Source organism: Aquarana catesbeiana, linkage group LG02 (genome assembly GCF_042186555.1).
Source record: "Aquarana catesbeiana isolate 2022-GZ linkage group LG02, ASM4218655v1, whole genome shotgun sequence".
Taxonomy (NCBI): Eukaryota; Metazoa; Chordata; class Amphibia; order Anura; family Ranidae; genus Aquarana; species Aquarana catesbeiana.
Window position 1 is genome coordinate 102,732,265 of NC_133325.1, and position 18,468 is coordinate 102,750,732.

The 18,468-nt window shown below is 41.8% G+C and overlaps 1 protein-coding gene across 1 annotated transcript in view; it reads left to right on the forward strand.

Annotated features, from left to right (window-relative positions):
* ALG5 (ALG5 dolichyl-phosphate beta-glucosyltransferase) overlaps nt 1-6,515 on the forward strand; it is a 43,276-nt gene extending 36,761 nt beyond the window's left edge. The window contains exons 9-10 of the mRNA XM_073613300.1: nt 2,511-2,596; nt 5,449-6,515. Coding sequence (XP_073469401.1) covers nt 2,511-2,596; nt 5,449-5,564 — 202 coding nt within the window. The 3' untranslated portion in view covers nt 5,565-6,515. The remainder of the gene's footprint in view (nt 1-2,510; nt 2,597-5,448) is intronic.
* The last annotated feature ends 11,953 nt before the right edge of the window (nt 6,516-18,468 follow it).

The following is an 18,468-nucleotide window of genomic DNA, read 5'->3' on the forward strand; positions in this document are numbered from 1 at the left end:
AAATATAGCATTAGAGTACAGTGGTCAGGAGTTTGTGATCTACAACCCAGCATACAGTGTGCAGTGTTCAGGTGTGTGAAATGTACAAGACAGTGTATATACTGCAGGGCTCAAGTGTATGTAATACCCAGAGCACAGGGCTCAGAAGTATGCAATGCAAAAAGTGCCGAGGTCAGGAGTGGGTAACACAGGTCGGTAACATTTACCTCCCTTACCCTTCAGAACAGTGTGCTTTGCTCAAACACAACTCCCTGCCTTTCCCAAATTCACCTCTACCCACACCACAGTACAAGGTAGCAGAGAGAGCGCCTTCTGTGAGCATCTCGTACTAGACAAAGAAGCCCACAGTGCTAGCTGGAGGTGAGGGTTGTAGGAGGAGCCAGTGCTGTGAGGTCATTATGGTTGACTTCCTCCTCTCGGAGAAGTATGCTGTCACTGCTGTGTGTAAACACAGAAGCCTGCAGAGGAAGGCTTCATGTACACTACAAGGAGTGTGGAGAATAGGGCGCTCTGTATAACAAGGAGACTTTAACAAACCATACATGACTGGCTCTTGAGATGTGATTAATGCAGCACTTCAGAAGAGGGAAGCACACTCCTATAGGAAAAACTAAGCAGAGAAGAAGGCGCTTCTAAGTGCAGTAATAGAACACTTTCATGACAAGGAAGGGTTAAAAACACTTACAAGATGGAAGTGAAAATCGGGCATATCAATAAATCTGTAGTTTCGGCAGGATGCCTCCTGGGAGTAAAGCCAGCTGCAGGTGGAAGTTCCAGTCGACCAGCGGTGGTAAACATGGGTGTCTCTTATATCCAAGATGGAGAGCTGTGCTGTCAGGACAAGCATGGAATCCAGGCAACCGGAAGTGACATCTGAGTGGGCGGGGCATGTTTCAGAGCATGCCCAGTCGCTTCTTCTTCAAACCATTGAAGATTGGTTTGAAGAAGGAGCGACTGGGCATGCTCCAAAACCTGGCTGGAACTTCCACCTGCAGCTGTCTTTACTCCCAGGAGGCATCCCGCTGGATGTTATGGATTCATTTGATATGCCTGATTTTCACTAGGTTTTCTATTACTGCACTTAGAAACGCCTTCTTCTCTGCTTTGTTTTTCATGTACACTAGCAGCTCATAAACTTTGTGTTTTAGTAGCTTTTGACGTTTTTTTTTTTTTTTTTTTTTTTTTTACCAAAGTGCCTGAACTCCACTTCATAAAAGCTTGTGTGTCTATGTACTCATAGGCTTTTAGCAGAGTTTAGGAAGTGCAGTGTTTAGGTGAGGTTAAACCTCCCTCTCCTGAACGCAGAAGAATTGTGTTCAGGATGGGAATGTTTTGCCTGCCTGCAGCGGGAAACCGCAAATCCACAGAAAAATCTAGGTAAAACCGCGGTTTGCGTTTTTGCCACGTTTTGCGTTTTCACACGGTCAAGAACTGCCAGTGTATATGAAGCCGAAGCGAGAAACCAACTTCTGTGTTTACAAATAACAAGTCAGTGGTACAGGCTGGTGCCAGGGGTGGCTGTACAGAGCACTATCTCGGGGGAAAAAAAAAGCTCTGGGTACAAGTAACCATAAACTGAAGCTGAGATCTAATATTAGATCTAGAGGAAATGGGTGCATGGCTCAATATGTCTGTTTTTTTTATTGATGCATTTTATGATGTCACCATCAATGCTAATGAACAGTTGGATGAACTGTATAGGCTTCAGGTATCAAACCAGTCAGATTCCTTCTGCCATCCTGGTTCAGGGCAGAAAATGAAAAGAAGAATTCTGTTTTGGGAAACGCACTGTATTTATTTGAGACGCGATACATAAAGATCAGAAAGCGCTTCCTTATAGGTGTAACGTACTTGCCTTAGAAGTATTTCCCTTATTGACTGCAACCTAGTTTTTCCACCAGTATATGTGGAGAAAAAAAGGTAACTTGTTGTCTTGGCCAGCTCATCCTCAATTGCCCCCAAGGGAACTGGCAGCCCCATATTGCTGTTATTCTATATGCATTTTATTTATTGTGGTGGTTTAATATGGGGGCCCCACAATTTTTTTTTTTTTTTAATTTCTATTTTGAGGTTTTTCACTGACGCTCTTCTTTAAAGAGTAATGCATTATCCCAAGTCGGAAGAGACTTTGTGCCTTGGAATAGAGCATAAGATGTGTTAATAAACCCCTAAATAAGATATTTTTTTTTTTTTTTTTTCCCACTGTTAATATCAGTCTTGTGCATTTTCAGATGGACAGATTATTTTAATAATCTAAAAAATAGTGTGCATATATATTTACTTTTTGTATTTTAAAAGCTCATTCCAGACCAGCTCTTCTGATGTGATTTAAAAAATCACTACTGTGCTTTAACCCTCTTATGTGAGTAATTAACCTTTCTCTTCATAATAAGAGGATTCTCAACCGATTAACAACCTCATCTCTTAAATGGTCTCTGCACAGAACTGTGATGACAGCTGAATTAGCCCTCATAGTTCCGATCAATATATTGTATCTCCTGCTTCTGCAGGGCGTTTGATGTGGAGCTCCTATATATAGCCCAGTGCCTGAAGATCCCCATTGCAGAAGTTGCAGTGAACTGGACGGAAGTGGAAGGTAAGGTGAAAGTGTACCATGTAGTCTGCTCATCTGTACTGTTTGATTCCATTGGTAATGTTTAGGAAGAGGTCAGTAATGAGAGCCACAAACTCCATGAGCCCTAGTTTACACCGATGCGATGCAGGAAACGCACAAGATTCGCTGCATCGCACTTCAAGGTAATCACATGGCGTCCATGCAGTCTGCTGCGAGTGTCAATCTTAGATTAACGACCACCCAAAACAGATTGCAAAACACAGTGCAATTGCCAGAATTGCATCACATGGTTGTTCGGGTGCAGGGGGGGGGGGGGGGGAAGGGTCCTGTACCATTTTGGTGCGGGTTCGATTTGAGCCATAAAGAATGTATAGCTCAAATCGCACCGTGCAGACATCGCATGTGATGTGCACAGGAATGTGGTCCGATTCCTGTGCGAATCACATGTGGTGTTTTGCACGCACCAGTGTGAACCTAGGCTGGAGCTTTCTTCTGCAGCGGGAGAGGTTTGAATTCAAATATGTCTAGAGAATGTGCAGGATAAAGGGTGTAAAAAAAAAAAAAAAAAGAGAGGGGTAAACATACTAAAATGGAAGAAAGCTTTCTGTTATGGCATAAGGTTAAATGAGATGTGATCTCTTAGGCCTGTTTCATACGGGCTTTGGCTTCTATAAAACAGAAGGGTTGATTTACTAAAACTGGAGAGTGCAAAATCTGGGGCAGCTGTGTATGGTATCCAGTCGGCTTCTATCTTCAGCTTGTTCAATTAAGCTTTAATTAAAAAAAAAAACCTGGAAGCTGATTGGTTTCTATGCAGAGCTGCACCAGGTTTTTTCACCCTCTAGTTTTAGTAAATCCACCCCAGTGTGAAGCTTTGTTGAAGCTTTTAACCACATACCGCAAACCGCCGTCATTGTATGTCGGTACTTTGTTGTAGAATACCGGGGTTAGGGCAGCAGATAAAACTGGTCGCTGCGAGATCACTTTTATCAGCGGCGGAAGAGGTGTCCACCCCCTCCCGCTGCGTGTCAGTCGTCTCCGCTGCTTACCGGACTCGTCGATAGCGGCAGAGACGATCCGATCCTTTCCCCTCTGAGGGACTGTGTCGAGTGAGGGAATGATGGCCCCCACTCCACTCACTGACATTGGATGACGGAAGCGACATCAAACGTCACTTCCTCCCAACGGCCTTAAAGGGGGAAAATTTTTTATTGCATTTTAGTGTAACTGTGAGATTTGAGGTCTTTTTGACCCAGATCCCACATTAAAGAGGCCCTGTCTTGCTTTTTTTTTTTCTTTTTTGTTTTTTTTTTTTTTTTTTTTTTTCTATTACAAGGGATGTTTACGTTCCTTGTAATAGGAATAAAAGTGATCCAAAAAAAACATTTTTTAAAGGGTCAGTGTAAAAAATTAAATATAAAAAGTAAATTAAAAAAATAAATGTAAAGCGCCCGGTCCCACGGGGCTCACGCGCAGAAGCAAACACATACGTAAATCGCGCCCGCATATGTAAACGGTGTTCAAACCACACATGTGAGGTATCGCCGCGATGGTTGGAGCGAAAGCAATAATTCTAGCAAAAGACCTCCTCTGTAACTCAAAACTGGTAACTTGTAGACATTTTTAAACGTCGCCTATTGAGATTTTTAAGGGTCAAAGTTTGTCGCCATTCCAGGAGAGGGCACAGTTTTGAAGCATGACATGTTTGGTATCAATTTACTCGGGGTAACATTATCTTTCACAATATAGAAAAAAAATTGGGCTAACTTTACTGTTGTCTATATATATATATAGATATAGATATAGATATAGATATATCTATATATATATATTTTTTTTTTAATTCAAAAAAGTGTATTTTTTTTTTTTAAATTGCATTTGTAAGACCGCTGCGCAAATACAGCGTGACATAAAGTATTGCAACGACCGCTGTTTTATTCTCTAAAAAAAATTACTGTTTGGGGGTTCTAAGTAATTTTCTAGCAAAAGAAAACTGATTTTTAACTTGTAAACAACAAGTGTCAAAAATAGGCCCGGTCCTAAAGTGGTTGTAAACCCTTACGTTTACCCAGTGAAGTGACTGGTCTCAGGTGATGCACAGAGATGAAATGCATCTTCCTACACAAGTTGTACCTGTTTTTCTGCAGTCTTCTCTTCTCTACATGTGTTCAGTAGTCTAAAGTCTAAAATGTATAAAGCTTGTCTGAGCTGTCATAAAACAGGGGGCACGGAGCTGAAATTACACACTGTAGAGCTCAGTGAAGAGAGAGTAAAAGCTGATTGGAGGGAAGGGACACCCCCCCCCCCCTCCTTCACACAGCTCACAGGAACAGAGCTGAGGCTGTCAATCACAGGCTGTTTGCTGGAGCTCACTCCCCTGTCACCTTTTTTCTCTTGGTGTCAGTAAAACTTGTCAGAAGTGATTCATGCTGACAACTGAGGACCTAGTCAGCAGAGAAAAATTACACTTGGGGGTTGATTTACTAAAGCTGGCGCACTCAGAATCTAGTGCAGCTGCACATGGTAGTCAATTGGCTTCTAATTTCGGCTTGTTGAATTAAGCTTTGGCAATAAAACCTGGTAGCTGATTGGTTTCTTTGTAGAGTTGCATCAGATTTTACACTCTCCAGCTTTAGTAAATTACTCCCTTAGTGCTCTTAATTGAGACAAGTGCACACTATAGGGGGATACGCTTTTTTCATAGTCCATGTCTAGGTTTGCAACCACTTTTGATTTTTTTAGATCAATTTTATTTGTGTAGAATATTGCTATTTAAATATCTTGCTCTGGTCATTATTTAGTATACATACTTTGCATTTGACAGCTTTTGTGTTTTTTTTTTTTTTTGTTTGTTTTTTGTTTTTTTTCTCCAGGATCCAAGCTGGTGCCTTTCTGGAGTTGGCTGCAGATGGGTCGAGACCTCCTTTTTATAAGACTACGCTATCTAACTGGTGTCTGGAGGATAGACACTACTGGCAAATTAGATTAGCTAGTTTTATCACCTTACACTTGGAAACATAGACGCCACCAGGTGTGAAGCATCATGGGTAACTTTGGCACATGAGTTCCTGCAGTAAAGTGCTGGAGTCTTTCCTCTGATGCAGAAATATATTTCATGGTATATTGGAACCCTCTTCAGTTTCATACAATTGATGGTGGTAGCGATGGGGAACATTCTGACTCTCTGTAATGTGTACAGGCACTGCTTGTTATAGATACATGACATTTGTTGCCTGTAAACAAATTACATGAGAAAGCTCCTTTATTTCTTACCTGTACATTTATTATATTAAATGTACTACAAATTCCAGTGTCCAGACCACTTTATCCATATGAGGTCGGCAATGTTGTGATAAGATATTCCATAGTTGGGATACTGTGCCTAAAATATACTGTAACTGAATTCTTGCAGGTTTCTTGGTGCATTTATTATTTTTTCATAGATTTTGCAGGATTTTCTGGGTTTGTTCTATTCTTTTCTGTCTCTTATTATTTTTTCATTCTTCTTTGCTCCATATGATTAGTTTCATCCTTTTTCTCTTCTTCTTCTTCCTTTTTTTTTTTTTTTTTTTTTTAATTTTATTTAACTTGTTAAACTTCAATGCAGTCTTCAGTTTTAAATTCATGTTTATATGCACAGTCCAGTTTCTTTGATCGTTTTTGGCAGAATTTTTTTACAAAATGAAAAAAAAAAGTTTTACATGAAAAAAATAAATAAAATGCCACACCTTTTTTTGTTTTTGCTGGAACTGGAGGGATACATTTTACTGAAGGAGAGGAATATTTCATTACACCCATATTAGAACTTTCTTGCTAAAATGCCCCACACTGTGTATTGTGTCAAACATCTTTGTATGTTCTGTATATGGATAATAAATTGCATTGTTCTGTATATATGGTAAAATCTATATAATAATAAATAGGCTTTCTCTTTTACATATTTTTTTTGCAGTCCAACTTTCTCTTCTGCGGCTATTAAAGCTTTTCATGCCTAATAGAAGTTCTAGATCATGCCATGTGCTCATCATCATCATTTTATTTAGACATCCCCTGCACTGCATGACTATTTAGGAGTAGCATGTACAAACAGAAGATTTAGGCATTATGCACACAGGTGTGTTAAAATAATCCCATATAAGCTGGATCTTTCAGTCAGGAGATGGCAGAAGAATCAAGTGTAAATAATGCTTGTGACGCGTAATAAATCAGTTTACTGTTGTATAGCATTAAGCGTAAACTCATTCTACTGGCTAGAATAATAATTATGGACACTAGGCTAAATTTACATGCATATGCGTGCGTTCATGTGCATTTAGGCAGGTAAATTATGATCATAAGCTCTTCTCAGAATGCAGCTTTGTTTTTTTTTTTTTGTTTTTTTTTTTGTTTTTTTTTTTATCTCCTTATGCCGCTAAATGCTGCTTTTAAAATTCTGATATAGACGCCTGATTTGCTTGGCCTCAGAGACTAACATAAAGGCAAAAAAAAAGATGCTGTAAGCCCTTCAAAGTGGCTTTTTTATATGCCCATGTGCATGATGCCTGAAGGAGACCTTTTCATAGGTAAAGTATGTGGACCTCTCCTAACAATGTTTGTAGTCTAACTGTTCTGCCGCACCTTATGGTGTCAGTATTTTCGGAGTCACTGCTGTCTTTGACATATGCAGTTCAGACTTTGCGTGCTTGTTCCAGGTCAGTGACTCAGAAAGAACGTGTTGAAGGTAAAGATAGTCAGGCAACTGACAGGTCACAAAATGTGGATTTATTTTGAGGTTTAAAGCCGGAAAGAGATCACTTTGCTTTGAGTAGGGGAGGTTCAAAGACAGGCCGGTGTAGATGGAGTATTGTCTTCTCTGCCAGAAGTCATTAAGGACAGAACAACAGGTTCCCTTTTAATGGGGGCCCTACCCAGCAGCACATGCTCATTTTCCCTTGGCTCTACCATTGTCCTTAAAGTGGTTCTAAAGTTAGGTTTTTTTTTTTTCTTTTTTTTTTACCTTCATGCATTCCATGCGTTAAGGTAAAAAACCTGGGTGCAGCCCCCACTCTTATACTTAAGCCCCATCTCGATCCAGCAATGTGATAAGTATAGTGTGTGTGTGTTTGTTTTTTTTTTTGTTTTTTGGTTTTGTTTTTTATTGCAATCATTTTAACGTGGATCTGAACTCTAAAAGTGAAGGTTTGTTATGTTATATGGAAACCTGGAGAAATGTTAATTGTGCCTAAAGCAGTACTCTGAAAAATGTTACCTTTTTTTAGTCTACGGTTCCTTCAGAAAGATAGTTCTGCACTTCTGCACCTTGAGCCTCATAACTGTATATTTGAAAGCACAGTTTAAGGCATTGCTGTCTGACTGCTAGTCTCTCAACATTTCTATTGAGATTTGATGAAGTCACTACTGTGTTGCTCACTGTTCTCCTTGCTGGAGAGGAAACTGTACCTGCAGTTCAAGGATCTCCCTACTTCTGCTTCAGGTATTATTTGGACCTGTGTTTCTACCACCTCACCTGCCAATACCTTGACTATTACCCCACCGATCACTGGGGGACAGGGTTAGAGCTCTGCTACCAAATGGAAACCTAGTACAGAACAAAGCATGGTCAGTCAGTAATGAGGGGAAAAAGATCATCTGCAGAGAGCCTACAGGCAATACTAGTGACTTCAATTGTATGAACCTTCCGCGCTAAAATGTGTATACACCACCTAACGTTTAGAAGCCCCAAAATATTCTGGGTATGAACCCTAATACACAATGGATAGCAGCTGACACAACATGCATTCAACCACCTGTGCAAATGCAAAGAATAGATAATAATAAAGTGCAGTGCTCACCTATAATGTGTGAAAAAAAATTATACATATAATATAGCTATAGTGCTAAGAAAAACCTATAAATGACCATCAAATAAATATTAAAAAAATAATGTGTGTGTGTGTGTGTGTATATGTATATGTATATATATATATATAATAATATTATTATTATTATTATTATTACACACACCCTGTACCTTTCTGAGAAAGGCACAACACGTGAGGTAGGCAGTGACGTGATCACACTGGGCGGAGCCAGGCGAAGCTTGTGAACGCCGGGATTTTTTATTTTTTTTTTTTAACATGTTCTAGGTGAGCGCTGCACTTTTTTTTTTTTTTTAATGAAATAGTCATAGTCATTTGTTTTCCTATTTTGGGCACAGCTTCCACAATTTAGCGATTTCCTTGGGGTACTGTACACTTCGCACTGTGCATTCTTAATATTTTAATTCATGATTTTAAATATTGGAAACTACTGGTCTATAGGTAATAAGAAACACTGGAAAATCTGTAGTGCCATAAAAAAAAATTGTAAAATAGGAAAATGATTTCTGTTGAAGATAAAATTCAGAAACATGTTTGTTGTGATTGCCATTAGCATCTAGTGTATAGAAACATGGCTACAGTTTGCTGCCTCCATCATCCTAATTAGATGCATCCAGCCACAGGAGTTCGCATTAAGGGTATACTGACTCCCTAAAATTAGCTAACTTATAACTGCAATAACCCTTTTCTGACCCTATGACACTTTTTGGGGACCAGTGACATTATTAAATTGATCAGTGCTATAAACACTGGAAATGAAGGGGGTTAACTGTGTTCCCTGGGTGTGTTCTAACTGTAGGGGGGATGGGCTGCCAGAGACATGACAGATCTGCTGTTCGCAGCGATCTCTGAGATGTCTCCTGTCAGAATGGGGATCGCCTTGTTTACATAGGCAGATCCTCTTTCTCTCTCTGTGTACTGCAATCGCAGGTAGCCGGCAGACAACAAGTCCACAGGACCCGCTCCCACAGCGTGCAGCGGGCGTGCGCCCGCCCACAGTTTCACATGCACGAACCACGGTAAATGTACGGCGGTTCGCGCACGAGAGCCAACCTGCCGCAGTAAAACTGCGCGGCTGGTTGGCAAGTGGTTAAGGAAGAAGAAAAATCTTTTATTGATAACCATGGCTGCAGATGTCAGCCATAACCTCAGTATTAAAATTTTAAGCCAGCGATTTCCCTACTCCTGTAAAAGTGATCTGAGTGGCTGATTAGCCACTGGATCACTTTTACAAGCTGTGGAATGGGCTTTCCCCCTTTCCGGCCAGTGCCTCTTTGTGCCGGTCTGTGTGATTGGGAAGCCCAGCACTGAAGCTGGCGTTTCCCCTGGCTGATCATAGAGCTGATCTGGGACCAGAACGTCTCCAATCTTCTCTGTGACATTGGTCTCCAAACTGTGGCCCAGGGGCCAGATGCGGCCATTTGCTTGCCTTTATCAGTGCCTAGGGACATTTTTCCTCCAACTGACACCAACAATGAAGCACTATTCCTCCCACTAAGATCCCTTTCACACTGAAGGTGCTTTTCAGGCTTTTAGCGCTAAAAATAGCGCTTGAAAAGTGCCTCTCAAGCCTCCCCAGTGTGAAAGCCCAAATGCTTTCACACTGGGGCGGTGGGCTTACAGGACCAAAAAAAAAAGTCCTGCAAGCAGCGTCTTTAGGGCGATTACCACGCCTGCCTTTGACATCAATGGGCAGCGCTGCCAAAGCATCTTGCCGGCAGTTTTAACCCTTTCCTCGGCCGCTAGCAGGGTTAGAAGCGCCCTGCTAGCAGCCAAAAAGTGCCGTCATAACAGCGATAAAGCACTGCTAAAACTAGCGGCGCTTTACTGCTAACGCGCCCCGGTGTGAAAGGGCTCTAAAACCAATTTACTCCCACTGACCCTGGGACATTTTTTACTCCCACTGGCCACAGTCTGGCCCCTCTAAGCTTGAAAGACAGTAAACTGGCCCTTTGTTTTGAAGGTTTGGGGATCCCTGGTCTGGGAGTTCGGAAGTGACGAGTATTTTGTCACTTCCAGTTAGGACAAATGTGAACAGTGCCTTTTTATTTTATTTTTATTTTTTAAAGCATGAAATGGATTTGTTGTAGTTTGTTGCCATTCCACGAGTGTGCGCAATTTTAAAGCATGACCTGTTCAGTATCTATTTACTCGGCATAACATCATCTTTTATATTTTGCCAAAGGTTGGGTTATATATTGTTTTTTTGTGCCCATAAAAATTAATTTAATTCATATTTTTTTTCCAAGAAAATTTTGTTTTAAAAACTACTGCACAAATACTATGTGACAATAAAAAAAAATTCCACTGACCACTATTTGATTCTATGACCTCAGCTAAAAAAAGTGTTATGTGTATATATAATTTTGATATGCCCCTGGACGCCATAACTCTATTACGAAACGCCGTGTAGGGCGGAGCGACGTGTTCGCGTCACCTCCCACCGCTGCTGTGATACCAGTAGGACGGGCTGTCTGTGAACTTCCGGCTGGCGCTCCAGACTTCTTTTCTAGGCGCTTACCATTGAACATCTACATGTGAGTGTTTTTTACTTAGATTTTATAATAAAGCTAAACGATTTTACACTATTGGAGCTTCTTTAAGTTTTATATCATATCCACTCTGCTGAGAGTTTGATGCCCTAATTCCCACAAGTGTGAACAACTCCATCATCACATCAAGGCCCCTGATGTTCCATCCCAGTGCCAATTTTTGGTCTTTCAGTGGTAGCCCAGAGTAACAGTTCAAACAGCTTACTCTGACCCTCTGTAGTGGGGGGTCACGAGTTTCTGGTGAGCGGCCAGTCTCTCTATATGTGGTGGTGGACCAAGCACTTTGTCCCTATTCAGCAGGACCTCCAATTGATTTCTAGTAATCACCTGGTGATTCATCTTATTGTCTATATGTGGACTCATATTTTTTTCACTGTTGTATATGAATAATGCATTTTTGATGATTTTTTTATTTATCCATTCACATTGGTAGTTCATTATAATTTATATGTTCTACACACATAATTTTTGCATTTATTCACTTACAAGGAGGACTGATGGTCACCAGTCCCCTTCTCAGCACGATCCCATTCTTTTAATTTGATATAATTTTGATCCCCTGCAGATTTTTTTTAAAACATGTCCACTTACATAGAAAGGAAGGGTATGTGATTTTTTTTTTTTTAATCATAGGTGTATTTTAAATGATAGAAACAGAATATCAACCCAAAATCCAGAAAAAAACACGATACAAATGTTATAAATTGAGTTGCGGTTCACTGAGTAAAATAAGTATTTGATCCCCAAGCAAAACATGGTACTTGGTAGAGAAACCCTTGTTGGCAAGCACAGAGGTAAGAGGTTTCTTGTAGGTTATCAGATTTGCACACATCTCAGAAGGGATTTTCTAAATCCTTAAGGTTTCTTGGATGTTGCTTGGCAACTCGAAGTTTCAGCTACCTTCCATAAATTTTAGGGTTAAGGTCTGGAGACTGGCTAGGCCACTCCATGACCTCAATCTGCTTCTTCATGAGACACTCCTTTTGTTGCCTTGGCATTATGTTTTGGGCCATTGTTCCACTGAAAGAACCACCCACGAACCATCTTTAGTATTCTGGCTGAGGGGAAGAAGGTTTTTATCAAATATTTTATAATACATGGCCCCATCCATTGGCTCTTCAATACGGCAATGTCGGCCTGTACCTTTAGCAGAGAAACCGCCCCAAAGCATAATGTTTCCACCTTCATGCTTGACTGTAGGGATGGTGTTTTTAGTGTCATAGTCAGCTTTTTTTCTTCCTCCAAACAAGGCGAGTCAAGTTAATGCCATAGAGCTCAATTTTGGTCTCATCTGACCACAGCACTTTCTCCCAATCCTTCTCTAAATCATTATATGTTCATTGGCAAACTTCAGACGGGCCTGTACATGTGCCTTCTTGAGGAGGGGGACTTTGCGGGCACTGCAGGATTTCAGTCCATTGTGGCATATTATGTTACCAATGGATTGTTTGGTGACACTGGTTCCAACTATCTTGAGATCATTCACAAGCTCCTCCCGTGTAGTTCTGGGCTGATCCCTCGCCTTTCTCGTGATCATCCTTGCCCCATGAGGCAAAATCTTACATGGAGCTCCAGACTGAGGGTAAGTGGTTATTTTGTATTTTTTCCATTTGTGAATAATCGCTCCAACAGTTGTCTCCTTCTCACCAAGGTTCTTGCTGATGGTCTTTTAGCCCAGTGGTCATCAACCCTGTCCTCGGGCCCACTAACAGGCCAGGTTGTATGTATTACTTTGGGAAGATGCAGACTAGAATACTGCAATCACTGAGCAGCAAATGATATCACCTGTGATGTATTTCAGTTATCTTGCAAACCTGGCCTGTTAGTGAGCCCTGAGGACAGGGTTGATGACCACTGTTTTAGCCCATTTCACTAGCTTGTGCAGGTCTACAATCTTGTCCCTGATGTCCTTTGACAGCTCTTTGGTCTTGTCCATGAAGGTGAGGTTTGAATGGAAGAAAGAGATTATGTGGATAGGTGTCTTATTATACACATAATGAGTTGTCGTTCGGAGCACCTTCTTAAATTGACAGGACTAATCTGTGTACCACATGAACACATACTGTAGCCAGTCTGTGGTAGCCAGAACTATTGTTGGTTGGTAGGGAATCAAATACTTATTTTACTCACTGAACTGCAATTCCATTTATAACATTTCTATTGTGTTTTTTTCTGGATTTTTGGTTGAGATCAAAAATCATTTAAAATACAATGTTAAAAATGATAGGCCCTTCATTTCTTAGTAAGTGAGCAAATTTACAAAATCTGCAGGGGATCAAATAATTATTTTCCCTACTGTATAATATTTGGGAGTTCTGAGTAATTTTCTAGCAAATAATACAGATTTTTTTTTACTTGTAAAAAAAAAAAAAAAAAAAAAAAAAATTGTCAGAAAAGGCCTGCCGTTCAGGTGGTTAAAGATACTTGGTACCCAGGGGAGGCCTGACCATTAGGACACAGCCCGAGGGCCCAGGGCCAGTAGGGGGCCCCATGAGAGGCTCCTGGTACTTCCATCCCAAGAACTCTGTGCTGATCCTGGTGCCCAGTGCCGGAACAAATTCCAGTGCTGAGCTCCGGTAACTAGCCTGACAGGGGCATGCAAGAATGGGGACTCAGGACACCTTCCCCACATCTATTGCGGGTTGCCTGGGCCCCTCAAGCAGCGATGGTCTCTCTGTGGCTGCCGACACTGGCATCTCTCCCCACTGAGCATGCACGCCACACAGAGCCCACTGAGGATCCTCCTCCTCCACTCCAATGTATACAGCCGGGAGGAGGGACATTTTAACTGCAAAAGCCGCACTGGTTATCTGAGGTCTGTGCACAGTTTGCCGATAGGGAAGGTGGACACAGTAACCAGGAAGGGGGGGGGGGGGGCAGGATGCACACATAGAGAAGTGATGGGATGGGGTTGGGGGAGTTGCTTTTGGAGGATAGATGACTTGTGCTCGAAGGTGGGATGGATTTCAAATCCAACCCCCTTTACTAGCACAAGTCCTCCCCCAAATCCAAGAGATGTTGCTTACCTGTCATCGTGGGACACCCTCTCTGCTGTCATTCCAGGACTCCCTCTCTGCTGTCATTCCAGGACTCCCTCTCTGCTGTCATTCCAGGACTCCCTCTCTGCTGTCATCCCAGGACCCCCTCTCTGCTGTCATCCCAGGACCCCCTCTATGCTGTCATCCCAGGACCCCCTCTATGCTGTCATCCCAGGACCCCCTCTATGCTGTCATCCCAGGACCCCCTCTATGCTGTCATCCCAGGACCCCCTCTTTGCTGTCATCCCAGGACCCCCTTCTGCTGTCATCCCAGGACCCCCTCTCTGTCCTGATCCCTGGATCCCTCTCTGTCCTCCTCCCAGGTGTCCCCTAAACACCAACTATGATAGGGGGCTCAGGACAGTAAGAGCTTGTTTACATTCACAGTTTGGGGGAGGTAAAACCTCATAGTTGAGCCCTTTTTGTTACTCACCCTCAACCACACCCCCTTTAACTACCGTGGCCAGGGGTGTACACATGTTGCAGCCGCAGCAGAAATGACACACTGTCACACTTGGCAGGTGTAGTGACTGCCAAGCGTAACCAATGCTAGTGAATAGGGGTGCTCTGCAAAGGCCGTGCAACCTTGTGCAGTGCAGGCACCTGCTTTAACCCCTTGGACCCCACACTAGCGTGCTGCAACTGCGTGCATTGCACATAGTTGCAGAGTGGCCCTATTCACTTGAATGGATCGTGATAACCCACCAAAAGCAACAGGGGTTTAATTCCTGCTGCACCATGCGTACATCCTCAGCTGCTGCCACTGCAGCTAAAGGGGGTAGGGACAAACGTACATATGTAATGTGGGCGCAGTGCCATAAGTAGGTGGTGTTTTGTGTGGCTTGAGTATGGACAGGGTCTCCTATTGCCTGGGGGCCCCATGGGTTGCCAGTCTGCCCTTGTTGGTGCCCAATTCTCATCTGGTTTGCTGGGATATTGCTAGTTCTGTAGTAGAATACAACAGCCCACAAAATGCTGTCACAAACCTTTTAAGTTTCATGTTTAAAACCACCGATGGATGTATTTAAAATACTAGATGTACATTTAATCAATAATAATTTACTGGGCAATCTGTGCCAGCATTCTTCTCTTTTATAAAGAGTAATAAACTGAAGTGTGTGCACTGCATCAATGTCTTAAATCTTTATTCAGTATTGAATATTTTATCTTTATAGACAGAAGATCAGCATTGCTTGTTTAAAGTGGAACTTTACTCTGTCAGTCAATATTGACTATTTTAATCCCTTTGCTGCTAGTATTAGTAAATAGGAAAATCTATCATATTCACTTGTTTTAATCTTTTTCCCCCACATTTCTCCAGTTGCTTCCTGGTTTCTGGCCTAGGCCTAAATGATGTCCTACATCCAGGAGTCTTCATGGGCATTTTTTTTTTTCCTCCTGAAGGAGTTTCTCAGCTAAGCACACCCTCCTGCTGGCATGCCTGCACAAAGGGCAAATGGATCCCACAAACTAAATCGGTGGTCTCCAAACTGTGGCCCTTTGCTTGCCTTTATCTGGCCCTCTGGGCAGTATTTCTACCACTGACACCAACAAGGGGGCACCATTCCTTCCACTGACAACAACAATGGGGAACCATTCCTCTCTCCGACACCTACAATGGGGCATTTTTCCTTCCACTGACACCAATGATGGGAGGCTCTTCCTCTCATTGACACCTGCACACCAATCAGATTGCATGTACATCGTTCGATTGCCTTGGAGTGCGATGTGGGGAAACGCAGCAAATCTTGTGCTGTTTCCTGTATTGCATTAGTGTGAACCAGGGAACCAGTGTGAACCATTGCATTAGTGTGAACCTTTTGAAGGAGGGTTTTCTGGCTTCATGTCTACCATTCTGCTGTCTTTAACATGGTTAGATCTGCTTCTGCACTTGTGCCCTGTACAGCGTATGTTCTTTAAATCCAAACACACTAAGAGATTTAGTAGCATACAAAATGACAATTCATACAAACATTTGACTATTCCAGACACATCTGTTTTACTACATATTAAACATACTCGTCTAAAAAAGAAGAGCCCCTTTCGAGTTCACGGTTATAATTCTCAGGCTGCTGACTGAAAAGAAGGAACAAGACAAAGATTTTTTTAAACATATATAAAGCCCCCAAAAAAGTTCATATTTTTCAAAGTGTTGAATTCCCTGTCACGTTTTTATTGCCTTTAGGGATGGGCCGAATGACCCCCTGTTTGGTTCGCACCAGAATTTTTGAACATAGCGAAAGTTTGGAACCCCACTAAAGTCTATGGGACCCTAACGTGAAAAATCAAAATAACTTTGAAGGCTTTTATGCAAGTAATTGGGCATACAATGGTTATGGGGCTCCAGGTACTGCTCTGGGGGGCATGCATCAATGAAAATAAAGTTTGTAAAAAAGCAGAATTTTTAAATGAGCAGTGATTTATTGATGTTTAAAGTGAAAGCACAATAATGAAAAATTCCTTAGTCTACCTGTAAAATGGCACATTTGTACTGTGTATAGAAGCTGCTGCTGCAGAAATAATTGCATTTATAAAGCCAAAAAAAATCACATTTACCCTGCAAGCTTTCTTTATTTGTTAACCACTTCTGGACCGCGGCACGCCAATGTACGTCCTTACTTTGAGGACGGATATCGTTATTATGGCAGCAGCTAGCTGCCATAACCCCGGTATCCCCGTGTTCCGCTGGCGGTCTGGTACAAGATAAAAGTGGTCGCTGCGAGATCATTTTTATCGGGGACGGGAGAGGGCCCCCCCTCCCGCCGCAATCCGTTGCCCTCCGCCGCTTACCGGAGCCGTCGACAGCGGCGGAGGCAATCGGATCCTTCCCGTGGCTGTGCATGGAGACGAGTGAGGAGAGTATGGCCCCCACCCATCTCCATGACCCTACAGGCCGGAAGCGACCTCAAAGCGTCACTTCCGCCCATAACTCTTAGGCTGGATTCACACCTATGCATTTTTAGTGCTTTTTGCATTTTGCAGATTTGCACTACAGAACATGTTCCACAGGAAACCGTGTTAAATGGACTGCATTGCAAATCTGCAAAAATGCAAAAAGCACTAAAACTGCATAGGTGTGAATCCAGCCTTAAAGGGCCATTTTTTTTTTTTTTTTTTTTTTTTATGACAATTTTTTTAATTTTTATTGCATTTTAGTGTAAATATGAGATCTGAGGTCTTTTTGACCCCAGATCTCTAATTTAAGAGGTCCTGTCATGATTTTTTTCTATTACAAGGGATGTTTACATTCCTTGTAATAGGAATAAAAGTGACACATTTTTTTTTTAAACAGTGTAAAAATAAAAGGTAAAATAAATATGGAAAAAAAAATGTAAACGCGCCCTGTCCCGCCGAGCTCGCGTGCAGAAGCAAACGCATACGTGAGTAGTGCCCGAATATGAAAACGGTGTTCAAACCACACATGTGAGGTATCACCATGATCGGTAGAGCAAGAGCAATAATTCTAGCCCTAGACTTCCTCTGTAATGCAGAACATGCAACCTGTAGAATTTTTTAAATGTCGCCCATGGAGATTTTTAAGGGTAAAAGTTTGTCGCCATTTCACGAGCGGGCGCAATTTTGAAGCGTGACATGTTTGGGTATCAATTTACTCAGCGTAACATCTTTCACAATATAAAAAAAAATTGGGCTAACTTTACTTTTGTCTTATTTTTTAATTCAAAATGTGTTTTTTTTTTTTTTAAATGCGCTTCTAAGATTGTTGCGTAAATACGGTGTGACAGAAAGTATTGCAATGACTGCCATTTTATTCTCTAGGGTGTTAGAAAAAAAATGTATAATGTTTGGGGGTTCTAAGTAATTTTCTAGCAAAAAAAAACAGTTTTTAACTGGTAAACAACACATCTAAAAAAGAGGCCCAGTCCTTAAGTGGTTAAGCACTTGAGGAGCCAGTCTGTATGATGAGGCTACAATGTAGTGCACTGGGAACAAGATTAGAGATTTTTTTGGATAAATTCTGGTGTCTCTTCCACATACTTTGGATAGAAGTAACAGGTGCGGAAAAATTGGTCTTTGGGTGTCAGTGGCGCCTTCACACCGTAACCTGATAGAGATACTCTTGATGAAAGCAAGAATTGGCCTTGCTGTCAAAAATTGCATTGACATGCACTTGTCAAACAGGTGCAGAGAAATTGGTCTTTCCTTGAGTGTTAATTGTGCCCATGAAACCTACACCCAAAAAATTCTTCCAGATTAAATCAACACCCACAACGCTAGGCAGCCTACGAGTCCTGCAGAGATTCCACATCCCAAAAACACTTAATCAGCAACATCAACATCAGGGGCTTCATAGATGCTGGTAATCCAGGACTGATTCATTTTGATAAATGTCAGACGGTCCACTGAGTCTGTGGACAGACATGTTCTATTATCAGTAAAAAAAACCTCCAGCAGCACTGAATGTCCGTTCGAAACGCTGGATGTAG